General features: G+C 37.4%; 2 protein-coding genes across 2 annotated transcripts; one reads left to right on the plus strand and one right to left on the minus strand.

Annotated features, from left to right (window-relative positions):
• The first annotated feature begins 13,897 nt into the window (after positions 1-13,897).
• Positions 13,898-16,120, plus strand: ppp1r3c2a (protein phosphatase 1 regulatory subunit 3C2, duplicate a). Its single transcript, XM_084746013.1, has 3 exons — positions 13,898-14,033; positions 14,184-14,268; positions 14,424-16,120. The coding sequence occupies exons 2-3, from the start codon at positions 14,255-14,257 to the stop codon at positions 15,433-15,435; spliced, it is 1,026 nt and encodes a 341-aa protein (XP_084602139.1). The 5' UTR covers positions 13,898-14,033; positions 14,184-14,254; the 3' UTR covers positions 15,436-16,120.
• Positions 16,121-22,318: 6,198 nt separating this feature from the next.
• Positions 22,319-24,647, minus strand: LOC146308187 (phospholipase A2, minor isoenzyme-like). The gene is made up of 4 exons (XM_084745710.1): positions 23,899-24,647; positions 23,637-23,784; positions 23,405-23,538; positions 22,319-22,654 (listed from the first exon to the last, which is right to left on the minus strand). Exons 1-4 carry the CDS (start codon positions 23,945-23,947, stop codon positions 22,536-22,538), a joined length of 450 nt encoding a protein of 149 aa, XP_084601836.1. The 5' UTR covers positions 23,948-24,647; the 3' UTR covers positions 22,319-22,535.
• Positions 24,648-27,620: the final 2,973 nt, after the last annotated feature.

Below are 27,620 nucleotides of genomic sequence, written 5' to 3' on the forward strand. Positions count from 1 at the left end.
AAAGAGCTAGATAGGAAACTGCTGCACCAGATTAACAAGGACGAGCAGCTTGACTCTGTGCTCCTGCTATTACACCCTGCTGTGACTTCTACAAACGCAGAGTTAGACTCGGGCGTCCCAGCTGCTGCCGCGACCCATGCTGAGGACCCCTGGCAAAAGCTAGGAGCTAAACCCACGGCTGCGCTTATCTCTGCTGCGCTCCTACCTAAGCTCTGGACTGCAGCCTGCAAGGGTAAACACAGCAGCAAGAACAGCCCCATGAAGCCAGCTGCAAAATAGATTCAATATCCGAGATCCTGATTTCACTAATAGCTAAGAACAAGCCACTCAGCTGTTGTGGTATAGGGCAGTAGTGCAGATATCACCAGTTAATCTTGATTCCCCTGAGCTCATTCACTTAAAAATGATGTACCGGCATCCACTGTTTTATTCAGTCTGCTCAGTGTAACCTGCCATACACAGATTATAACTGTCATCTTTTAATGATCACCACTAAGCTTTATATTTATATGACAGAATCATCTCTTAGGATCTTAGATTCAAGATTTTCTCACCTCCAGGGAGACATTGATTACATTTCATGTCAGGATGATGTGAAAACCATCTTCCAAAGGCTCAAAACGTGCTTGTCATAGGTAACACATCACAGTAAATACTCCAGAGATGATCTGAGACGTTTCCTTGTTGGTGCATTCCAGTTTTTGTGGAAGACTACAAAGTACCAAATTCAGAAATTTCAAAATGATCGCAGACTGCCGTTTTGATTTTTACAGGCAGAAATAGAAACACTTTTATTTGATTATTTGATTTTCTTCTTTGAAAAAAGAAAAAAAACTCCCTACCTGACTCCCTCCTGACCTAATGAAAGAAAGACGAAGAGAGAAAGAAAGGCCCATCAGCCCGGCAACATTTCAAATAAAATTTGATAAATATAATACCCATTAAGATTATTATTTTCACTGTCATTAAAGAGAAAGGACAGTATGCACTATATTATGAAATGACAGTACATTAAGGACCATCCATGATCGTATACTTCGTTACCCAAAACAAACAAACTTTTACACTTCAAAATCTTTTTACGGGTCTTGGGGAGTAGTACTGCAAATGTGAAAGAAGTAGCATGAATTTTTTTGTGGCTACCGTGTGAGCTGTAGACTTGTCGGCAGTCAATTTGAATTGACCCTTCTTAAGTCCTGTCCCCTTTTTTTCTCTGTTCTCCAAGCTTAGTCCCCGGTGGAACTTTGGTGAACTTTTTCTTTCCTTTTTTCTGTACTTAGATATGCTGGGTCTACATAGAAAAGAAAACCAATTTTTGAAGATGGGCGCCCTGTAAATGCGACATACGGTCACATCTTCAGTTTTAGAAGCCATGCGCACCGGAAAATAGGGCTCCCCCAAAGGCCACTGTGTAGCTAATTTAAGATGTAACTATATATTTTGCTTCTACAGTTCTCCATTTCAGTGATGTTGAACATTTTGGTTTCTTTTCAGCACATAAGCCGAGGCCATAACACATCTGTAACCTACAGGAAACAGGAAAGGAGAAAGCTGACCGCCGCTCCAAAAGGGGTGGGGCTTGGGATGGGTTAATTGTGGGTCATGTAGACAGCAGGCTTAACAAAGAAGAGACGTGGAGTAAAAAGTATAGTTTTTTTTTATCACTGTCTAGTACTGTTTTAATGCTCACCACCATGTTTCCAACCCAACACAATCCCATCAGTTTATACGAAGCTAAAAATGCAAAACCTGTGAAAACCTGTGTGCATATGTGATTAACAGAACAACAACTCTTTTGGAACAGTAAACATGCAAAACATAAGAGAGCAGACACTCTGATGTGCAGACAGGTGCTATGTCATTTAAAGCTTTAGAAAACAACAAGAGTGAAAGAGATGGTGCATAGACATAAGATGTATACACCATACAGTAATATCAGTTATTTCAAACCAGGCAGAAAAGGACACAGTAAAGTAAATTACAGACATATCCTCAGGATGGGATTATAAGAGTGAGAATAGCAAAAGCACATCCAGACATAATCCACTTACACTGTATTGCTAAATTTATTCAAGGTGCTGAGGAAATATTCAAATATCAAAACACACCTAGGAGCTATTCAGTGTCATTTGAAAAACAGCAAAGAATTTGCCCTCATGTCAGTGAGCACCTTTGAACAGGCAAAGTGCATGCTTTTTACTGGACATTTATTTTTCCTTTTATTATTTACAATCATAATAAAAAATACTATAAAGGTTTGGCCATACTGCTTTTGCTCTAACGCTGTGTTATGTTAAGACATTTGGGTATGAGCTATTACCTTTACTGTTTGAAATACTGACTGAAAACTGACATAAGATGTGAGAAGAGGACGACATTAACATAAATTAAATTTATTTGCAGATGACTTTAGACCTATCTTAGCAATATAACATATGATCCCTGTCATTATTAATGATCAAACATGTAACACCCACCATAAAAAAAAAAAAAAATCAGTAATTTTGGGAAATCAACTCATTGTTTGTCATTAACTTAACTTAAATATACAAGTTTAATTTATTTAAGTCAATTTATTTAATGTTAGTTTATGTATTTATTTTCAGAACACTTCAGAACTTAAATTAAGTTTTTGAGAAACATGATCAGCAGATTAGCAGACTTCCCAGCATGCACTGTTAGAGGGTTAAAACTCTCCTGAGACCTTTCTTTTTGGTGGTTTGAAGAAAACAAATATGATGAAAACTGTGTGTGTCTACACTTTAAGTCATGATTGCTTGTTTTCACAAAAATGAAAACACTGCAAACATTGTGAAGGTTAATAATTCAGTCCCTACAACCTTACACTTAAAAATTTAATAAACTCCCTGGCAGCACTTTCACATTGTGTCCAAGCTGGAATGAAGTTTCTAATGTTTGTCAGTGTGACTGGGGAGTTTTTAGATCAAACAAATGCTTTATTTTAACAGTGTACTTATTACTTACTTAAATTTAATCATATCACAAATACAAAAGCAATTCCATGCTGAGAAAACTTCCTCTGCCAACTCATCACTGCTTTGTTGTTAAAACAAATATCTAGTGTCTCATCACTCTTTAAATTGAGTTCTAAACTGTTTATGTGTCTGTTTCACACACTGTCATTAAAAAAAGAAAAGTAGAAAACTCATAATATATCTGTCTTCACAAATTTTTAAATTTTGAATTTAATTCAAGTAATACAGTGGTTTCTGGACACCTCACAAAGATTGTTTTGCTTTTGGCCCAACAACACCTCAAGGAGGAATAATTAGAGATATATTCCTGGTCATAAACAGTCGATGACAGAGGAGAGGAGTCCTCCCATCTCTTCCCACAGGAGGGTGCTCCTCCCTTATCCCTTCTGGCTGTATAGAGAGTCAGCACAAATGATGATGGAGGTCCTGTAGGGTGATATCTTCAGTCAGCCAAGGGTGGTAATGGGGTTACAGTGTGCAATTTGCTGCTCTACCCCTGCAAGCTTACATCAGCCTCTCTCATCATTCTTCTTAAAAGCGGAATCCTAATCGTTCTGCCAGCAGACATACAGTTTTGGCTTTGAAGATGTTATTTTTCCTCCCCAAAAGAAATCAAGTTTGGGCTTTGAAGATGCTATTATTATAGCGATAGTATAGTTATTTATTTATTTATCTTCCACAGAATGAACTTGAGCCTTGAAAACTGTCTGAGGCATTTTTGAATTTTAAATTAAATCTTGAGAAGTGTTTTAGGCAGCATGTCAGACAAACTGGTTTGCAGCAGTGTGTTTATATAGTCATCGAATAATTTAAACCACAAATAGATATCTGTACGGTCTTTTTATTACTTCATTATCAAGTAATTACTGAGTGGAATGTGCAATAAAAATTCTCATTTATCAAAAGCCAACTATGAGAACTTTTTAAATTAGTTTCAATTTAACTTTGAGGATCCTTCTGTATAAAAAACACAGATAAACAGGATCATCAGTAAGATTGATCATTATATAGTATACTGTCCAGTGATTGTTGCCAATGTGTTGGGTCATAAAGGGCAGAGGGAGCAGAGGAGGCTATCTCAGCACAAAATGGCTCCTATAATGAGATTTATATGTACTCTAAAAATAAACTATTTATTTTAAGGTAAAAAGTAAGTGTCCAGTCTTGAAAAGACAAGTTGTATTCAAGTTCTGTGCAAATAAATTTGATATTAATTTAGTTGAGAAAACTTGAGAAAACATGTTCAATAACATTATATAAGTTGAATCAATAACTCTTTAGTAACACTGAAATATATAGAATATATGTTTTGTTACATTTATTATAATTGATGAACTTTTAAGTGTAGCAGGGTAGGGAAGGAATTTATACTAATCTTCATAATGGTTCTTAGTGTTTTTGTTATGTTGATGATACACAACCTTTACTGATCTTCAAGTGTATTTGAGACAGCCTCATCATAGGCTAAATGTGTTCTTCAAACTACACTGTAAAAACAAAACAGTTGAGAAAACTGAACATTTCAAGGAGAGTTTCGTGCCCAAATCAAACTCTAGATATTTTCTCTTTTTTTTAGATAAATTTGAATCTTTGAGTTTCAGATTTCAAAAACTGTTAGGTAAATAACTGTTAATAATTTGATATTTTCAGTTGCAACCATTTAACTTTCAAGCACCCAAATAATGAAAAATCATGTTCACAGCTCACTGCAAACAATTTTTCAAATACAATTTTGGGGGTTTCTAAAACTAAAAGATTCTAATTCATCTAAAGAAGAAAAACAATTACCTCAAAAAAGATTGTATGCCAGCAAAATGTTGTTTTTCTTTTCTTTTTTTCAAAACTTAAGAGTTTTAGTTTGATTCAAAACTCAAAAATGAAGGCAGGTTTTCTTTTACAGTGTATAAAAAGAAAGGTGTCAGGAGAATTTTAACTTTAATTTTAACATACTGGGAAGTCTGCTAAAATGCTGATCATGTTTCTTTACTAGGTTGAACTCAGTACGCAACATTCATTCAAGCCATCGTTACAAGTCTTTGAAAAAAACTCATGTTTTTGAGTTCTGAAGTGTTCAATAGAATGAAAAGCTTAATTAACTTGAATAAATAAAACATGTATATTTATAAAGACCAATTGATTCCAGTCAATTCTTGCATGATTTTCTACAATGCATTTTACAGTGATTAAAGTCCAGCTGAAAAAGGTAAAGTAGGGCAATGTTTATACAGTGCAGTGCAGTGCAGTGAAAAAAAGAAATCTGACCAGTTATTTATTGCATGTCATCATGAATCATGTCATGTCATGTCATTATAAAATAGTCATTCAGCAATTCCCTTGTAGGGTGAAATTCAGTTTGTCAGTATTGTAGTTATATCACTTTCAATGTCCATAAAAGGGCAACACACATTTCGATTGATAAAATTGTGCAACAAGTAGAAAAACCTAGTTATATAACAAATCTGGCAATTAGTGAACCTTTTTCCTTCACTGCTTTCCAGTTGGCAATAATTAAAGTTAATTAAACTCGTTCAGAAACACCTACACCAATGATGGATGTTTTCACAACATGATGTGGGGATTATACAACTGTGCTATTATGTCAACGTTCGTGTTCCGGCTTGAAGGGAAGTGGGGCAATCCGGTGTCCTTGGAAGGAGTTCATCATACATAAACTAGCACAGGACAGACAAAGAGAAATTAATAACTAATACAACAAAAAAGCCAATAAACCCATGGGTGCTGGTGGTGACACTGCAATGAGCTCACCAGTGAAAGTCTGACTCCTCCACTCCTGCATCTCACTGGATAATGTTGATTCACCTGTATGACTTATTAAATGTTGACTGTGTGCTTAAAGAATTATTTATAACTCACTTTCTTTAATTTGTGTATTGTGTTGTATTAATGCATTCAAATCCATGACATAGGGGAGAGTGGGGACAGTTGCTACCCTTAAAAATACTGTTACGTGGTCTGCTATGAGCTAAGACAGGTTACTTAAAAGTCAACAAAACAAGGATTCAAACTAAGTAAGTTTTGATTAATTCATAAAAGGCTGGGGCAGTCTGACAGAAACATCTCATCAAAAATTACTCATAAAAAAATTCCCTTTTTTGTAATAAATGCAGTTGCAGACATTGACTTTGTCCTCTGTCTTCACAATGGGGAGTGGGTCTAACTGAGCATGTGCAGTATGAGTACCATCACTCTAGCATTTTTCTGATTGGAGAATTTAGACTTCTTCCAACCGTCCCAAGTTGCAACCTTCCCCAATCTACCCTACAATTACTGAATTTAGGTTTCATAAGGCGGTTAGATTCTTTCTTTTGTTCTCCCTTTCTTCCTTTCTTTCTTACATGAGCAAACATGCAGAGGCACAGCTGCAGAGCCCTGCTCAAATCACTGCTGCCCTCATAAGCGCAGATTTTAGCATAACTATAACCCTTTAAACGTCTTTCAAAGCATGCAAATAGGGGCCTAATTTGTTTTGTCACCAGTATAAACAGAGAACCTCAGACAGCTCCCTGCTGTATTAGAACAAACAGCTCAGCTAACATGTTCTACTAATGTGTTATAGAGACATTAGTGGCAATTAGTGACAGGAGGCGTGTTTATGAGCGCGACAGAGCGTAATGTGCTTGTGCTGCTGTGGAATGACAAAAGTATTGTTAAAATAATCTGTTTAAATCCGTTAGAGCCCATAGTCATGACAAAATGTCACCAGGAGAAATCCAGACAGACAGACAGACTGGTAATGCACGTAGACAGACTCTGTGAAAAAAAAGAGATTGATGATGCATGTCGGATGATTCTTTGTGAGCTCACTGAACACCTGTATGCAGCAGACTACAGTCTAACAGGTATGTATCATGACTCCTGGCTGTGCTCCCAGCGACTGTTGAGGGGAGGGGGAGCTGGGAAATAAATTTATTCTTCACGTGCCATGTAGTATTCATGACAAGTGCATATCATGATAAAATATATTGGTTCAATATACATAAATTCATACAGCAAGATAAAATCTGTGCCTTGTGTGACAGGTTTTATCTTGCCTTGACTGAATACTGAACACATGCCAGCACTGGAAATTGTATAGTTTACAACTTATGTTGGATTTGAAGAAAAAATACTGTCTGAATGATGAATATGGAATAGATAGACTGTTATTTTGAAAAACAAAACAAAACTGCCATGACATATTTTAAAATGTCATGGAAATTCTGCACCTGCACTCTAAAAAACATCATATTTCTAATAAAGAAATAAAGAAAATATTATGTTTGAAAACTGTTTCAGTGTAAAGTTGACAAAGCAAAATATTTTTGTGTTTAGTATAACACTGCAATTCTTCTTCACTGTATAAATAATATTTGTTTAACTCAAAAAAGCCAGTGTTAGTGGCTGCCTTAAAATTTTAAGTTGACTGAATTTGAAAAGAGGTAATTTTGTAATGATTTACAACAACTAAAGTTTGCTGGTCAAATAAACTTCATAATAATTCAGTTGTACTTGAGAGAATAAGTTAAATAAGTTTAAGATATTAGGTTGAACCATCAACTCTTCATTTGATTTCCTTTGGGATTTCCTTTTACATTTTCTCAGTTTGAAAGGTAAGTTGCACCTTTTCAACACAGAAAACTCACAGCTGCCACAGTTCCTGTTGTATCTAACCTACATTGTTCCAGTCTTGGCACAAAGACAACATGTGAATCTGCTCCAGGAGGTGTATCACATTTTAAGTGCAAGGAAGGCAGCAGGGACTCAACTCAGTACTAACCTTCATCATGGTTCGGGAAAAAAAAGCAACCATGACTCATCTTAAAGTGTATGAGAGACAAACAGCAAGTTTTTATCGTACATGTTTTCTTCAAAATACAAAGAAGAACTCTAAAACAATGCATGTAGGGAAGTCTGCTAACATGGTCTTCATGTTTTTTTTTAGAAACGTACTTTTATGGATTGATTGAACTCTGTACAATACTCATCATGTTTCTAAGTTCTGAAGTGTTTAATTAACTTGAATAAATAAAACGTGTATACTGACATGAGGTTAATGAGAAAAGATTAGTTCATTCCACTAAATTCCTGTGTTGTTACACTAAAGTTTTTCATCTTGTATGAATTTAGAGTGTAGTTGTGTAGACAAGTGTATCTTTTGAATAGTTATGATAATAATGGAAGTATTCATTGACAAAGCTTTACAGAGTTTAATTCATGTAACTTGCAGAGACAGGATGGACTCTCATATACTGAAGTGGAAGTAGAAAGTGTTATCATCTATCAGCCCTTCTTATACACTGTATAAGTAATATGACCTTGAGGGATCATAGGTTAATATGATACGAGGAATACTGTGAAATACCATATGCAAATTTAAAATACGAAGATATTCTGAAACTAATTCAATCTTCATATATGTGTTGAATTCAAGATTGCTGTTTATTTGTTCCTTACTAGATTTTTAAGTTCAGTGTAACACTGAAACTTCTTGCTGCAATAATGTGCTTTTCTTATGTTAAATGAACACAAATTATTTGTTTTATTGAGCAAAAAATTTGCATGCATAATGTGTGTGTTGTTACTTGCTAGGAAGTCTGGTAATACGCTGCTCTTGAACCCTAAAAATCAGCATTGCTTTGACTCATTTTTAATAAACTGTATGGAAATAACACTGAAACTCTTGTTGTAATAACATGCTTTTGTGATGTTAAGTGAACACACTGTTTAATTAAACTAGGAACTGACTGCTACATGAACACATAAACATTGAATACATATCATTACAACTATTTTTAGTTGATTCCGCTGTCAAAATATATGTATGTGTTGTTAATTGTATTGAATTAATTAGGGTAGCTTGGCTTGGCTTAGCTTTAGAAATCTTAATAAAATGAACTGAACTAACTTCTTGACTTAACAAACTATTCCTGTCAGTATCACCAGGGATAAATTAACATAGTTTTCATGTTATTGAGACAGTCCTGAATATTTTTGTTAACTGATGGTTGCATTGAGGTTTTACAGTGTAGCTGTGCCTTTTCAATGATTAGAATGATAATGGAGGCATTTGCTGGAAAAAATTCACAGAATTTAATTTATATGACTTGTCAGTACAAGTGGTTAGATTGTCATAGACTGAAGTAGAAAAGAGAGTGTGTTCATCTGACACTCCGGTATCAGCTCTTCCTACATACTGCATAAGTAATAAGACTCCGGAGGAATTATAGGTTAATATGATTCAAGGCTACAGTGTGAAATATATTATTCAAATGTAGAAGAAGGAGATGCAGAGAATGACACTCACAGAGACATTCAGAAACTATTTGATCCTTCATACATTTATTCAATCTTAAATTCTAAGCATTTCAATTAGAGCCTGACTGACACTGAATTTTTGGGGCCAATGCCTGTACCAATATTAGGGAGTACAAAAGTTCAGATATAGACTGATATAGCTGTGACAGGCTAATATTGGCTGACCGATACACCTTATTTGCATGTAGGAGGTCTCCAGAAAATAAGTCTGTGTGAGAACCAAACTAACCCTGATCAAACTGCTTTGTAACCAATCGTAACCTTAACAAAAACTTAACAAAAACTGAAAATCAGATCATTTTTACCTCGTAGGATTTGGCTTCTTCTGTTTGTTGGAATAGTTAAGAAACTGTTTGCCGCCGAGTTCATAACGCATCTAATCTGATCTGATCTGATGAAGTGAGGCGCTTTCTGAAATGAGCTAAGCGCAATGAATTTAAAGCACTTTCTGGAGGCACAGCTTGTGGTGGAATAAGCCATATTTATGCAGTGGTGTTGCTGAACATCAACTGTATAAAACTGGCTTGGCTCAAGTTTAGCTGCTGCTCTAAAGATTCATACACTGTGGACACAAAACCAACCCATATTAACCATAGTGAAACAATGACAAACCTATAAAACCACATCTAAGTAGTGCAGATGAGCTGTTTTTGCAAGCGACCTTGCAGTTTTTGGGGTAAGTAAGCGATTAACACACACCTTTGGAGAGCGAAAGTGAGTGTAAATACATGGGACTCAACAGCGCCATAAAAGGATCCCATCATGTTCACAGACAGAACAACATTCTCATGTTATTAGTCATCCTGATATCATTGAGAGTTTGTTTTATCACCAGATATGCTTGAGGACTAATCTACAGGAACAGATTTCTGCTTCTCAATCATCATCAGATGATATCTGATGGCTTCCCGCATTTCTGGAGGACAGGCCAACCAATAAACTGAGACTGAAGGCAGACGAGGGTATGTGTAAAGCCTTACTCATCGCTTTTTTGTATGACCTCACCAACTGTGGTGCCTGCATGAGGGCAACAATGGGCTGTTGACATCCAAACATACACAGTGTCTGTACAGAAGGGTTTCCTAAACTTTTTTCTGGGGACCCACCTGAAAAAAGACAAACCATAGCAACCGACTTAATCAATAAATCTTAACTTGTGCATAAATAAACATTCCTAGCAATTTTCACTGCCATTTCCCCGTGTTCTTATAGAGTTAAGAGGTGATGTCATTGTTTTTTTGTTTTGTTTTTTTGACTTGCTCACATCAAGAAAATAATATATACACACATTTATAAAAGGTGCACTGCAGATTTATTTGGCAACCCAAATAAAATCTCTTGTGACCCACCTGTGGGTCACGACCCAGTCTTTGGAAATGACTGGTATACAGTATACAGCATTTGTGAGTCTTAGCTGTAATGTTTCTGACCAGAAATGAAGAAAACTTGCTCCACCTAAGGCATATAAGGAAAGATGCAAGAGATTGATTCACCTGTACATAAATATATGTATGTTATTTTTTTTGTCATTTTAAAATATTGGCAATATATGCACTTTAGACCCACAACTTGATAGGATTTTGTCTCAAGGAATCCTCTCTTAATTATTCTTGTTTTATTTTTAGGTTTGAAGATAATAGTCAATAAATGATAAAACTATGTATTACAATCAATCAAAATGACCAACCCTATTTTTTCCCATGATCTAACTTTCAAAAAATGTGATAAAAGTCCAAATTGTCAAAAAAAAATGTTTGTCCTCTGGTTCCCTGTTCAGAAAACTGACCATCTTACTGCAGTTAATTCATGATGCTTAACTATTTCTTGACTTGTACATTTAAATATATATTTTTTTTTTCTATTTTTCACATATTACTTTTTATGTCTTTCTGGATTTTATTGATTGTTTAGTTTTTCTGCTTACTGTATTGTGTTTCTTGTTGTCTTTTTTGTTGTATTTTGCTGAAATTATGTTAGCTTACCTTTTATTCATATTAATATTTTCTGTTTTTTGTTTTATGCAGTTTTATACATATGCAAATAAGTATATTAAAAAAATAATTATTATTCCTTTTTTTTCCTGGGGACTCCCTTCAACCTACTCAGAGACCCCGGTTGGTCTCCGGACCTAGTTTGAAAACTACTGCAGTAAGTGACATAGGATGATTGTTGAATGCATTACATAAGAAAAGAAAAACAAGAAAACAGCACCACGTGGCTTACATAACATAACTATTTTAACAGACACTATCTTCCTCGATTAAACCAAGTGGTTCAACGTTATGTCATCAAGACCTTTATTAAAAGGTGCATTTCCTGTTTGAACAGCCTTCAGTCTATGAACCTCATAACCTGATAACCTGTTTATGAGAATGTGGTGTCTTCACTTGATTGAATTTGATTGTTCAAGCCTGTTATTTTAATCCATTTATGCAACCACACCTGGGCAGTGCCCAGAAATTCTTAGCCAAGTCTCTGCTGAACTTCATCCAACTGACACACTAGGTGTTTTATAATTGTCCTGTGAGGTTCCAAGGTGAAAATTCCCAGACTGGTCTGGGCCTGAACCTGTTTTGAAGTTAAGTAATACTGTTTTTGGTACAAGTTCAGTAATGTGTTAAAGTAGGGCATTATGTAAGAGAAGAAGATGAACTTACCTTTTAAGGCCTGCTGGTAAAACTCATCTCCACTTTGAGTTCCAACTGACTACATTTGCAGCACAATTTAACCTACATTTATTATACCTTGATTGCATGACAGCACAACAGAACTCCTTGGACCATAGAGCAGTACGCTTCAGAAAACACACAGAATGCCTCACAGTCATTTCCAGAGATGGGCCTTTGCCATGGTTAAAACTTCATGTCACCCAACCATTTGTCCAAAACCTTGCATTTCCCTATTAGCTATGTAACACCTAGCCATAAATGCACCTTCACATGAAGCAACAGTCAGCCAGTTGGTCCTCAGATGACTTCACATAGCAGGCTTACAAAAATAAACTACACAGAATTCTACTGCAGCAATGGTTAAATGCATACAAACTTAAGTATACAACCTTTCTGGACAAATATACATATTGAAAATAAGATACAAAATGTAATAACTCATAAAATGGCTTTTGAGACTGGCTTTCAGCTTTCTAGCCGAGTTTGAGAATACTGATACCACCTTTATATCTGTTTTGTAAACCATGAAGCTAATGCTAGCAGCCAGTTAGCTTAGCTTATATTGAAACAAGGACCAACATCTACTCATATGCACCTTCAGAGCTGACCAACACTTGCTGGCAGTGTTGGTGTCCCTGATCCTGTATATGGGGAGATATAAAACACTAGATGAAACAGTAAAATTTTAAAGATTTTTTTAGGTAGATTTTACTCATATGTTAAATTATTGTGTAAATATAAGGTTTTGTATTTCTCTTCCTCCAGGCAGCTGCCTGGTCTCCCTCACTACTATGCATCCATGGTGTCTGCAGCTGGCTGTACATGCATCTGTTTTGAGGTGCTGGGGCCTTCAGACTCACCTTAGGTCCAGATCTGCAGCTGCCCGTACCCATCACAAACATCTGCACTGAGCTGACAGTGATGCCGTGGAATTATTTTACCCTGAAGGAGAAGGGAGGAGTGCTCACTCTGCAGCTTCTTTGGGGAACTGAAAATAAAAGCAAAACGCATGGCTTGAAGAATCTCAGTGGACTGAGAAGTTTCCAAATGATGATTCAAATCTTTGACTTTTAGGGGGCAGCCCTAATGTTCTGTACTGTTAACTGTACTAAAGATATGTCAGCAGTTGTGTAAAACATAAAGTTGTGAAATTCCAGCAGGAATAAAGGATAGTGAGTGAACACAAAAGAAACAGAAAGCAAAATTTCTCACAGTACACTTATTTACACAAGAATTAATGCGTCAGTGTAAAACTGTTAAGATGCTCAAAGAGCTTTAGCCAAGTTGTCTATATATGAATATCAATATTCTGTTTTAAGCATGAACAGCAATGTCATTCCCTCCTTCAGCAACATCAAAGCTTAATGTTGGGCCATTTCTTTTTATGCGTTTCAGTTTTCTCTCGAGGTCCATTCCTTTCTCCCAATTCTCAGAATGAAAGTCCTGTGCCTGCAAGAGTGATTTACAAACTAATTTGTGGAAGATGACAGAATTTAAAAGTTAACATGTTCCATGGTCTGATTTCTTCTTCACCATTATGCACATTTAATGAAAAATTGCAAATTAATTTTTGAATTTTTGAATTTCAAGTTTAATTGGATAGTGCGCTTTCTGCCTCCCTGTTATCTGAAACTGGTTAAAGGGATGTCTGGTCAATTGAAAAGGTTGTCCATTTTCATAGTTTTCATTTTCCCAACAAACTTGGCCTACAGCACAAGTTCAAATGCACCCCAGAGAGTCTACATACAATATGTGTCTGTATGACACTTCATTCTTTATCATAAACTGTATGCTGTGATTCAAATATTTGGTATTTCCCTGAAGAGGCTCTATCTCTCTTCCCGTAACTTTTCTTCAGGGGCAGGACATAAACAAAGGAGCTTCACTGCATTGGCTAAACTCCACCCACATGCACATGTGGTGTGGTGAAAGGTTCAGCCTCATTTTGAAACTCCATACATAAGCTCCAGAGAGAGGAGCAGAGAGCCACGACGATCCAGATCTCTTTCTTGTTCTCTGGCATTAATTTGATGAAACTCATGTTTGGCAGTCTGTAAGTATCTTCTGAACTGAAAAATACCATGACCTTTACTTGTGTATGTTAGGGGCTGTTTGCGGTAATGTAGACAGCTCATTTTTGGACTGATTGATGTTTACTTCAGGGGGAGTTTTACTGATTCGTAAATCTGATTTCTGCTTATAGATGACTTGGAATTTGCTGCAGCCCTCTGGCAAAGACAACATACTTATGAAGTAACATCAACAGTGGGAAAAATGAATTGTACAAGGTAACCTTCTGTGCTTTCACTGAACTACTTTTACTCTAATACACTGTGCTGTTGGCGATCACATTACCCGAGAGAGCATGTGAAAGTAAAACAGAAATATGTGCAATCATTCCTTGATAGATCTCGTTTTAACCCTATCACATGTTCCTTCTCAGAGTTCTCCACGCCTTTGGTAGCCACCCCCAGCCAGCTGTGATGCCAGTCGACCTCGCCGTGTGTCTGAGCCTTAGCAGGCGTCAACCCCTTTATCAACTGCTGTCCATGTCTCCTCTGAAACCTACGCAACGCCACTGTCAACCGACTGACGGTCCGCCAAGGGCCAGCCTTCGCCCTCACCACCACTCCGTATCTTCCCCCTACCCTTCATCTTCCTCCCCCATGTCCTCGGGGCCTCGGAGCTGTTTCCGAAGGGACAGCGCCAGTCCAAACAAGAAGCGCGTGGTATTTGCTGATGCCAAGGGATTGTCTCTCACTGCTGTGCGTCTGTTTATCCCGGAGCCCTCTTCCCCTGCTCCCACTCTGGTGATAAAACCCTCCCCAGCCAAACTGCAAAGCCAAGAGTTGTTCGAAAAGAAACAGCAGCGGTCCAAGTTGAGACTGGGTTTCCCACAGCCAATGATTGACCATAAAGCCTTTATTGCACGTCTGCGAGAGACACGCATACAGCTGGAAAGCTGCAGCATTTCAGAGCACTCCTTAAGTGGCAGAGTGTGTGTCTCCCATCCCAGTATCGAAAAGGCTGTGCAGATAAGAGTGACTTTTGACTCTTGGCGGAGCCATCATGACATTCCCTGCACATTCATGCAACAGCAGCGCTGTGGGGGTTCTGATATCGATGTTTTTACCTTTGACTTGAGCCTACCAAAGAACATAGATCCAAAAGAACGAGTCGAGTTTTGTGCGTATTTCAGACCTGGACCTGGCGCAACGCCACAATGGGACGACAACAGGGGGCAGAATTACAGGGTGTGGATGGAAAAAGATGGACCGAATGCCAACCAAGGCGACACTAATCGTTTTTCCCCTGCATTTTCACAAAATCGTCCACCATCATGGCCTTCACAGGCGTCCCTCAGTATGCAGAACTCTGCCGAGCTTCAGTATCTTCAGAGGTCTTTATCAAGCAAAGTTGGAGCAGAGTGGAAAACACTGTGTGTAGCTAATTAAGACCAATGAATTTACGCGATAACATCTCAACAGCTTCATGGGAATATGTAAATAATGTGAATATCTTAAGAGGGTGTCTCTTTGCACCCAGGTGAGAATAGGCACACAGGAGCCATTCAGCTATTCACACCCAACCCCCTCTGTGTAGCTATAAAGAATGTAAAAGAGTGAGGTTCAAGTCCCATTCCAGGAGACTTGGATATGAGTTTAATGTGAATTTCAGTGTTAACTTAAGTTTTTGGACTTAATTGAATTATTATTTACAGTTTGCTATATTTATTATTTTCAGTTTTCTGGTGCAGGTGCAGTTGGGTTTGGTTTAGGCAACTTGTTGAGGTTTTGGAAAAGATCATGGTTTGTCTCTGTCATGCAAGTGTAAATAGCCACATTAGCTATTTATTATGCTATGATATTATGCAATGCTATCTACACCCTGGGTGCAGATAGCCACATTACTTGTGCCACCTTGGGTTCAAATAGCCACATTGACCATTCCACCTGCGGTGCAAATAGCATCTGCTATATCTTTATTATTCAATATTTAAGAAAGAGTTGGTGTTTTTAGGGATGACTGAGGATAGAGTGAAGTCTCCTACCTGAACTCAACTACCCTGCTGTAATGTGAATAATAAATGTGCATTAATGTTCTCATTAAATACATTTTTCTAAAAAAAAAAAAAAAAAAGCTTCTTTTCTCTTTTCTTCCCTCTCCAGAAGTTAAATCATTCAACACATACACATTTACAGCTTAAAGTTTACTGCACATAAGCCCTGGATACAGAGGCCCTGGAGGGAAAGTGAAAACACGAGACCTGTATTTGTTTGAAAGAAAGCATGTGTATCAGTACACAAGGAGATTTTTTTTTTTCTAAAAACCTTTTGAAGTCAATGCTACTAACCCATTTTCTCTAAGCACAGTGAATGATTTATTATCACGATGTTCTTTCACACAGACATTATTTCTTTGGCTCAGGCTCAGATTTCTGGTATCTGATTTCATGTGGTACGTCATACATACCAGACAGAACAAGTCAACAATGTGAAAGATCTTCTGAGCGAACTGGCACACGCGGCATGTATGGGAGAGCCCATTCCAGACACTCCCCTACCCGCTGTGAAAAGTAGAACAACACGCTGGGAACTGTTACTTCTTGTACTGTACGTGATTGGTATGGCAAATAGCGAGTAACCATGGCAGCACAGGGGCCAGCCTGTACTTTGGATAATGCGTGGGCATGTGTTTACATGCAACAGTAGCGTCATCAGAGCCACACTGACAGAGAGTCTCTCCCTCTTCTTCTCTTGCTCTACTCCTTCTTAGTCATGTTTCTGTTAGACTCGTTTCTTTGTTTTCTCTCAGGCTCGAGTCCTCCCAGGACCACCCCCTTTTATGAACTGCCACAGCTGAGTGATATCATGTGGAACGTGAGCATGTGAACGTGTCGCACATGTAGCAGGTTCACACACCTTGAACACAACGACTCATTTATTTATTCATGGGAGTCAGCAGTGTTGGGTGGGTGTCAGGTGTTAAGAGCCAAAAATGAGTGACGAACAGAACGATCAGGAGGCACATAATGACAACTGCTGCAAACTGATTTATGACTAGGTTTTCAGCCGAGGGGACTGTGGCATTTCTAAAATGATTCTTAGAAAAACATTTTGCAACCTGAAGTGAATGATTCAGTGTTTGAAACTGTTTGGGCCAACAAGTGTGTAACTCAGGAGGAGCTGTAACCAAAGCTGTAACCAATGCTTTACCAAAGGAGGATTCACTTGTTAAAGGGCCTGTCATTCTAATGTTAGTTTAGCTTTATTTATTCAGGATGTCTCACGGAGATTAAGGTCTTGGAAGAGACCTGGAACATATTAAGTTACATATACTAACACAAGTAGCCCCAGGAGACCATGGCTTACAATGATACATTGTACTAACACCCTCTTAGCTGTTCTAAAATCACTGTAAATCATGGCCTCACATGGCGTATTGTTTTTTATAAAACAGCTACTATTCCAAAAAAGTTGGCACCTTCTCTAAAACATAAATAAAAATAGAATACGTGTTTGCAAAAACTTTTTGACTTATATTGAAATGAAAACAATACAAAGACAAGATGATTAACTTTATGTCTTTTTGTAAATCACACTACTTCTGAATTTGATTCCTGCAACATATTCCAAAAAAAGTTGGGACAGGTGCATGTTTACCGCTGTGTTACATCACCTTTCCTTTTAACAACACTCAGTAAGCACATGGGAACTGAGAATACTGAGTTCTGAAAGTGAAATTCTTTATTGTTTGATGTACGACTTCAGGTGCTCAACCATCTGTTGTCTCTGTTGCAGTTTGAGCTTCATGATGCACCACACATTTTTGGTGGGACACAGGTGAGGACTGCAGGTAGGCCACTCGCCCCCAGCGTTTTTGGTACAGTATAAAGTGACCAAGCAACACACTGTAACAAAAACTATATCACTGGCAGCATAAGCAGAGAAAGGTGAGAATGATAGGCTAAAACATGCAGGCTAGCTCAAGTTACATAATTAAGTTACTATAGATCGGTATAGTTTGTTAGATTGAAATAGGAGACGGCTGACTAGGCAACAACAGGAGGCATTTCTCCAACAAATCAACTTGATAGAGCAAGTTCCCTGGCTGCTCAAACATAAATCCCTGTAGGCTCTCTTTGATTCTTTCATAGGTGGATCATTGATGTATTGATAAAGTCCTGTACATAGGCCAACGTAATTGCCGAAACCACAGGGCTCACATCTCCCGTTTTTCACTGTGGCATAAATCCTGACTGAGAGCCATGGTGATTGTTTTAAAATCAATAGCCAGATCTTTCTCTGCACGCCACAGTGAATGGACCACATTGTCTGTTAAATGGTCCTTCATTAATTTCAGTATGTCTCCTTTCTTTTTATCTTCCTCCTCCATCCTGTCAAATTCTTTTCAGCCACTCAACCATGCTTTAACCCCCCACCCAACCCCCCCGGTTCTGTCCAACATATTTTGCATGTCATACTCTTCTCTCTCTTTCCTTCTACATTTATACTGTCCTGTCTAATAAAGGCAAAAATAAATCTTCAGGTTAGAATATTTATTTTTGTAACATTTGCCTTTTGTTTTCAGAATAACACTGACAGACAAATGACAGTTATAAACAGCTAATCAATTTACAGTGTAGGACCATTTGTTATTGCTAATTTACGATGTTGTGCTCACCTTGCATTCCTGCGGTGTTCCTGCAGCCTGCCTGAGCCTCTTCACATCTGGAAGGGAGGGAGCTGGGGAGAAATAACATGTATATTGTTATTTGGACCACTGTGGTCATTTTTGGACACACAATTGCTACACATTGCTCCTTTAAAGCCCATCAGAGGAATGAGCACCCCTAACTTCAGTTTGTTTTACATTTCATTCCAGTAGTAAAGAGCATATACCAGAAACCAGTCTTTCCCATTTCATACTGGTACAGTAACAGTGATTGCTGTATTTGGTAACAAATTGAATGGCACTGTCGTAAATGATGACCACATGAGCATTTTAAATATCTGAGGAACAGTTGTTCGAGAGCTCTGTTCTGTTATTCTACTGTGGCAAGAACATTTAAAGAACAAAATCATGATAGTGCATTTAGTTTGAAGAGAATACAGCAGATAAGGAAAAAGTGTACATTAAATATTTGAGTTCTGAAAAAAGAGATTTTGAAAACACAGAGATTTGTGTCACATTTTTTTGCAATTCAGCATAACAAAGTAGTTTGTGATTAACCTCAGAACCTCAGAACTAAAAAAAAAAAATGACATCATTGATTGCCAGGAGCAAAAACAGAAGAAGCACAACCTTCATGGACTACTGAAAAAACTCAGGGCGGAATATGAATCATTTTTGTTGAATCATTTGAAATGGCATTGACGAATGAAGTCATCCAGCCAACAGAGGTGCCAGATGAGAAAACACTCATGTGGGTCATTTAGCGAGGCACCCACAAGCGACCTTTTGTCTTTTTGTTTAGAGGCCTGGTGGACTTTTTGCTTCTTATAATGTGCTGCATGTTGGTTAACTCACTTTCCTGTGCAAACACTGTTTTGGCATGAGTTGTGAGGTTGCCAAACGTATTGAAATATCGATAGAAAGTGCTCGTTCAAGACCTCAATTCATTTTAGTCTTCATTGTCCTGCCTGAAATTTTAGCTTGCAACAAAAGCAGACAGTCTTCAGTGAAATTTTTGGTCCGCACTATTTGCAGTTTGTTAATTTATAAACGAAAAAATGATCCTATTTTGAGTGCCTAGGTCTTTTTTCTGGTACTGCAACAGGTACCGAGTATGTTTTTTGTTCTGACATTTAAAATTCTGGTATTTTGACAGCTCTATTAAGTTGTGTTCATCAGTTTGGACACAACAAGTCTCCAACAAGTCAGGACAAGGCAGGAGGCAAAGCCAATTATACCATCCACTTTTACCAACAAGAGAAAATAATCACAAAGATATGCACACAGTTTTCATATGTATATTTTCTTCCTTGCATTTGACATTTTTCTCATTTTATCTCTGAGCCAGCAGCAGCCACAGCTGGCTGATGGCAAGCAGCCAGCTACCAGCTGCTGGTGCTCACAGTGCTGATGTTCAGTGCTTTCTGAACAATAGCCCGAAGACTGATCCAGTGGGCTGCAGCCACAGCTGTGATCACAAAGAGCGAGCTGCTGGGAGCTAACAGCGGCGGCTGGCTGGAGAAGCCAAGGCAGCACTAGGCTGCAGTGACCAGATTTGTTTTCTTCTGGTGCCAAATACTCTCAACAGCAAACCAAAAAATTTTGCTAGTAACCATCTGGTGCATTGAGAGCTGTATGAAACAACTCTAGAAAGTAGCTGAAATTGGATTGTTTGTTACCAAACGCTGTGTTTGTATTGGCTCGCTAGTATTGTTGTTGCTAATGGTGGCTTTTGGCAGAATTAATTCACTCTTTTCAATTAAGTACCCATTACTGTACATCCTTTGTTTGGCTCAATTCCTGCATATCTATGCGATCATGATTATGGTATTTGATTTTATTTGATCCAGTAGACTTGGCCTATTCAACTAGTTGGATATGGCCCTTTCAAATTTTCAATGGCAAGTAAGATTAAGGAGTCAGCAAGACATGTTTGAGTCTAAAGCCAGAGTTTTTAATGTCACCCAGGCGTCTCTCTTTTATCCTGGCTCGATCACCATGGTAAGTTATTCTACACTCAGTTCTGACCTCACTTTTGTGATACAGAAAGTCATTTTTCTCTTTTGCTTCAGGTCATTTTAACACCTTAAAATATACACAGCAGATCGTCCGCACACTAAAATAAGGATGAAGCAGCTCCAGACACTTTGAATGATGTTTCTGTGCTTGATCCCATTTTGCACTGCTGATATTGCAGCTCTGAATACTGCTTAGAAATCTGATTATGTCTAGTCTATACTATTTATCACAGGTAATATTCACTCAGTGACATTAATTTTACTTTGATTTGGTCAAAAATTAAAGTGAATTCCACGTATCCTTCAGACTAACAGAATCAAAATACTGTATCAACTTTAATTGTTTAATATGCAGTTATCACATTCGGCAGGCTTTGAGAGTGCATTAAGTAAATTAGTAAGTAATTAGTAACTAATTTTTTGTCAGCATTCCTCTCTTGCACTTATTTGCAGCAACAGTGATTTTTTTCCATGATATATTTTTTAATAACTCTCCATTATGACAACTTGTTTATCCTGATTTAAGTACGAGGCACTCTACTTTTGTGTCAAAAAAGATGAAAAAGACATGATACACCAAACATCCCTTTTATGCGATCACACACAGAGCCTGAAGAAAAAAAGAGGTTAAGCCTGGCTATGTTGTACAGCCCTCTGGCTGGACTGTGTGTAACATGATAATTAAAACTAAGGTACATATTATGTCTGAGCCTCTTTAAGACATCTGATCTGAATCAATATGGTTTTGGTTTTGCACCTTGGGATGAAGGGATACAGAGAAACTCATGTTAGCTAAACTAGCAACAAGCTTCAAAATGTCTCTCTCGAAGCTTAAGTTGATTTTGAATCCCCAGTTTCAGTATTTAAAGTACTTAGAAGCATTTATTTACTTAGCTAATTAATTAAAAGTACTTACATTTATACTATAGGCCTTCAAAGTTTATAAGGTATAAGGTCAAAGTATCAAACTATGTATTCTAAAAGAAATAGAGAGACCCACATACTGACACCATGTCCCACATTTTTAATAGCTAGTTTTCAAAAATCATACCACTGCAATATTTTATCCAATGGCTGTGGCCAATGAAACTGTGCACACATGGGTCAAGTGTAGGTTAACCCGTCACCATCTTTTTTACCCTCCACCCAATGCGGGAAACTGTGAGTCACCACTAAGTCACAAGCTTTGCCGTTTTTGGCATAATTTAAAGGGACCTAGCAGCCACAAGAGGACATACAGCTACAACAAAGACTACTTTGGAAAGTACTTGTTTCACATTGTCCCACACAAATGTAGTCTTTGTCCCACATTTGGTTTGCTGGGATCTTATTACCTTAATTACAAACCATGTTCGGTCCACATTCAGGAAAGATGACTTTATGTTAAGTGAAGAAGATTAAAAATAAAACAGAAATAAAAAAAAAAATGTGTTGCTTATTTCTGAGCAAATGCATTTTTATTATTTGATTAAGTGCAAATATTACATATATACAAAACATCAGTCTACACTAGACTGTGCTACTGATTTCATCCTGTAGATTAGTAAAAAAAAAAATTGTGAACCACAGCGCCCTCTGTGGTTTAGTTAAGATCACACCCATAAATAATTGTCCATCAGTAAACAGCATGTGAAGTGAGAGGTGCTGCAGCTCTAAATGTGTTTATTGCCAGGATAACTTACAGATCAAATCACAGTGTTCTCCCACACAAAAGTCATGATTCTTGGTTCATCAATGTGTATTCTTTGTGAATACTTCTAATAAGCCATGGATCCTCAACAAATTGATCTGTCACTTGTGAAAACTACAGAAATGGATGTATCATGTTGAAGCATAAATTCCTGATTTGATACAGCTGTTCTTTACTGGCACTTGTCGCTGGGCAGGTGCTCGTTCTCGGGGTTCCAGTGTGATTTGCTGAAACATTCAGCAGCCTTCCTGTCGCACTCGCAGATGAACATCTCACATGGGTCATTATTCTCTGCAGAAGAGGAAGAAGAGAGAACAGATTACAAAACGTCCAACAACTATTGCTATGAATTAAAGAAACTGATACAGGGTTGAACCAATCATTTTAAAATGACTGAATGCAGATTTAAAGTTAGCTTTGTTGCACAATTGAAAACTAATCTCACTTTTAATGTAAAAAAATATAGTATTGTCTGCTAGAAAAAAGCAAAAAAAAAATATCTGCTAGCTGGCTAAACAGTAAAAAAAAGTAATATTTTTTGCTAGCTAGCTTAAAAAATAAAACAGTGCATTGTTGTTAGCCAGCTAAAAAGTTTTTAAAAATTGCAATATTGTCTGTAGCTAGCTTAAAAGTAAAAAAAAAAAAGAAAATTATTTGCCAGGTAGCTCAAAAATTAACAAAACATTGCATTGTTGATGCTGATGATTGTTGATCATATTTTAAATGGGAGTTTACGTTTTTGTGCAACAGAATTCAATTAAATCTAGATTTAAATTAAAACTAAACTGAGATTCAAAGAAAGTTTAAATTGATTTTTTTTCTTAATTTTAAGGTAGTTTAAAACTTATGTGCAATGAAATTTAAAATTAAACTACGATTTAATCTGGTTTAAACATTAATCCTTAACCCAAACACTAATACAGCAGTTTTTCTCATGAACATTTATAAGTTCTTGAATAAAAAAATGTAAAAATGCATATTACAGCACATTTTATGAGCAAATTAACAGGTTTATATATCAAGTGTTTTTGATGTACTTACGTCCACAGGTGACCCTCTTGTTCGACTCGTCACAGCTGTAGTCGTAGAACTCAGTGTAAGGATTATCCAGGATGGGCCAACATTCAGGGTGCTGCATAGCATCGCTGTAACACTGGTCGTGCACATGACAGCACCTACGTGTCAAAAAACAGGGCAAATTTTTCAAACAGACCGAACAAGTTTGGGATTCTTTCTGCTGTCTGAGTATGAAGCAGGGCGACTGAATCACGACCTGTCCAGTTCATCCACAGGTTTGCCAGAGCCTCCTTTTCCGCAGTAGCAGCCGTAGTCGGCGTAGTCAAGAACGGGCCAGCTATCAGGCATCACGCACAGGATCATGTTTCTGAACTGGTTGAGCGCCCTGTAGTCGAGGGACTGGGCTGAATCACAACAAGTAGGCACAATCAGAAATCCATTTATACTCTAGTAAGTGATGCATTTACTCGCAACCGCCATGAGTCTACAGATGAATGGCTGCAGTCAGGTTTACTCACCAACAGAGAGGCTTACAGCCACGAGAAACACAGCCTGGAGGGTATTCATCCTGTAGGTCAGATGGCTCACTCACTCACAACATCAGGTCCTCTTTATATATCAAGTACGAGACCTTGGAAGCTCCTCTGTCAGCTGTTCACACTGAACCAGGTCACACGCCTCATCTCGCACTCAGGCTCTGTGTTTCTGAACCCTGAACCTTGTTGTTGAAAGTGTGTGATGTTCTGTCTAGACTAGACAGAACCTGCTCAGCCTCGGGGAGACTAAATATAGGCACCCAATAGGGATAAAAGCTGTGTCTGAAACTTCTCAAAAAAAAAGTTGTTTTCAGTCCCAATCCCACTTTTTTTTTTTTTATTTGTTTTGTGAGTTTGAGGTGGAAGAACTCGGCCTGACTCAACCTCATCCAACACCTTTGGGATGAACCGCAGCGCTGACTGAGAGTCAGGCCTCGTCGTCTTACATCAGTGGCTGATCTCTATAATGCTCTTGTGGCTGGATGGAAGAAAATCTTGGCAGCCAGGTTCTGAAATCTGGAAGACAGTCTTCCCAGAAGAGTGGAGGCTGTAATAGCGGCATATTAATGCACATAGTTTTTGAAAAAGATGTTACGTTTGTCTCACAAGTTTCTTTGTTCTCCTTAAGATTTTACTACAGATACTGGTGCATAGATGTGGAAGAAAAACCCAGACCTACGTTTACTATATTTTACTGACTTGTGTACTCACCCCTTATCCCAAATGTTTCCTACAATTAAACGCCATCATGCTGAACACTAGTCAATTTATGAGGGTGATCTATAGTCAAGTGACCGTGGTGCAATTCGTTTACAGCCCAACATTAACTTGTTAATTCTGGTCATTGCATATATGCTTTGAAAATCGTGTAAGCTCTGTTCATTTGAGAAGATTATCTTGCTGAACAAAATGTGTCAGTATCATAAACTTCAGAGCTTGTTTTTTTTTTTGGCACTAATCCTTAAGCCAATGGAAAAATCCCACTGGCTGATTTGTGGAGGGAACCAGAATGATGTTAACTTCACAGCTGGCCAACAAAAATATATAATTCCAGCAGCACTGAACCCACACTACTACATATCATGAAACTATATGCCTTTGTTATTCCTTTAATGTTAGAGAGACCCCTAGCGGCAGAATTTACATATTGAACGTCTAATTAAAAATACCATTACCAGGATGCAAGTACTCCATTACAAGTAAGTAATTAATTAAAGATCTTTTAAGTATTATAATAAAAATGTTCATGAAGCATCAAAAGTATTTGTTCTGCAAATTATATATATATTATATTTTACATTTTTAGATTATTGATCCTAATGATACAATGCAATAGAAGCAGATCAGTAGAGCTAGTTTTAACTACCTCATACAGAGAGGTTCAGTACTCTGGTTCCTAACCAAGGGGTCTGGGCCCTCAGAAGGGTCACACAATATATCTGAGGGGTTGTGAGATGACAAATTTCAGAGAAAATAAAAATTGACAAAGTTCTGCTCTACAAATTTCTATTAATATTTTGGACTTTTTCCTCTAATATTTGTATTTAGTAAAATATTGGATAATTTGATCCCTTGAGACCATGGAGTGGGCTGTTTAATCTTCAGCTAATTTTATTTGATAAAATTATCACTTTTTTATGTAATAAAAAAAAAACTTCATTTCAAAAGTAACTATTAACTACAGCTGTCAAATAAATATAGTAGAGTAAAAACAAGAATGTTTCCCTTTGAACTGTAGTGGAGTCAAAGCAAAAAGTAACACAAAATGGAAATACTAATACCAATAAATCACAAGTACCTCAAAATTGTACTTGACTGCAGTAAACATACTCTGGTGAATGACATAAATCTGAAACTTATAACTCATGGTTATCAATCACTCCTATACATGTTCTGTAAGTAAATAACTAATATACTGTATCAAGTTGGTTGAGGGATGCACTCTCTGAGTCATTTTCTAGTCTCTTAATTATGTATTTGCTTTGCCTCCATGCTCTTGAAAATATAGATGTATGTAATACTTTATGTTATACAGTCATAACTGCTGCAGTCAGAGCCTATGAATGGACTCATAGGTCAGATAAGGTATTAACACCCTGGTCAGTGAGTGAAAATGTGCATCATGAAGTCAATGAACGCCTTGCCTAGTCATAAGTCAAGTGATATTGCCATGTGTAAAGGGGGGAATGATCATCAAGCAATTTACAAAATGATTCCCTGTAAAAGCTGTAAAGATACACTCACTGTAGTTTGCATTCACAGTAATATTAGTAAAATTTTCTGTGGAGACTTTTGCAAAATTATGTAACACTCTCATAAGACCAAACACAAGCTGCAAACTGGCATGTCCCACCATATGTACTGAGACACGGAAAATCCCAGACTTTAAAAGCAACGGCGATATGAATGTTGATGTTGGGAACAAAGTGTTCAAAGGCACGTGTATTGTACATCAGCTGTGGAGGAGAATGATTCAGCTTTACCAGCACATCTATGAATTCACCACAGTGATATATCTCCTTTAATTTTTGCTCCAACATATGACTGTTAGGATGGGATTGTATTTCTTATAGGTTAGGTTCATTAAAATACTAATATTTGCAAGATAATACTTATGAAATTATGTTAGATGTAAAAAAAAAATGCGTTTGCTATGTCAGAACCAGCAACAATGGAAAAAAGCACATTTCTATTTAATGCACCTTATGAACTGAAGTACTTTTTTGTCAAGTTTTATTTGTTGTAATGACCTCTGAGTGTCTGAAAGCATCTCACGATACACAAACACAAGTCAATTATTGCTGACGTAAAGGGGTACATTATGATCAAAAATGAAACAACATACGTTTCTGTAACTTAATCTTTAATAGAAATGTCTCTCAAAAAGAAAACTGTGTACACACCAGCATAGTTCAAAGGGTCAACAACATTTTTAATGATACTGCAATTCATTTGAAAGTGTAGCATTGTGGCATCAATAAATCATTACCATTCTAGTTCTGACGCAACAGTATAATTAACACCAACAAATGAGACCTTCACTGAGGAGATTGTCAGGCTCTATTGGCCAACAGTATACAGCAAATACAACAAAAAAAATGTCATGGTCCCATTTGTCAGTGGCAAGTAGACCAGCTGGTCCCAAACTGAGGTGTGGGCCCCCCTGGTGGGGCATCGAGCCACTGTATAGGGGCGGTGTGGAGTGAAACAAAGTTGGATGGATATGACTTATGTAGGAGAAATAAACAATAGTTTGCTGATGCTATCGTGCTCACATTTATTTCACTAAATTTCAACTTTTTTATCAGTTCCTAAATTACTGTTAAAGATTCATAGTAACTGTGGGGTGAGGGGGTGTGAACCAAAAAAGTTTGGGAACCACTGAATTAGACCAAGACACCATATTTGACAATGAAACATTGATGCTACAAGTCATACCTTTAACTTAAAACACATTCTGATCCTTCAGACCTCATGAAACACAGACAGACCATTAACAGTACATGTCAACTATAAAAAAACAGAAATCTTCAGTAACAGTACGACTCCATCACATGATCCTAGGCTTGTTCCTTCAGTGTTAAGGTTCTTCAAGTCAGTGTTGGTCACATTAGTGTTTTTTACTTAGTCTTTTTTTATGGTCAAGTAACTTTAATATCTTATATCCAATTAAACATAATTTCTCATCAACATGAATTCATCTG

Source organism: Lutjanus erythropterus, chromosome 20, assembly GCF_056507025.1.
Source record: "Lutjanus erythropterus isolate fLutEry1 chromosome 20, fLutEry1.hap2, whole genome shotgun sequence".
In the NCBI taxonomy this organism is placed as follows: domain Eukaryota; kingdom Metazoa; phylum Chordata; class Actinopteri; order Lutjaniformes; family Lutjanidae; genus Lutjanus; species Lutjanus erythropterus.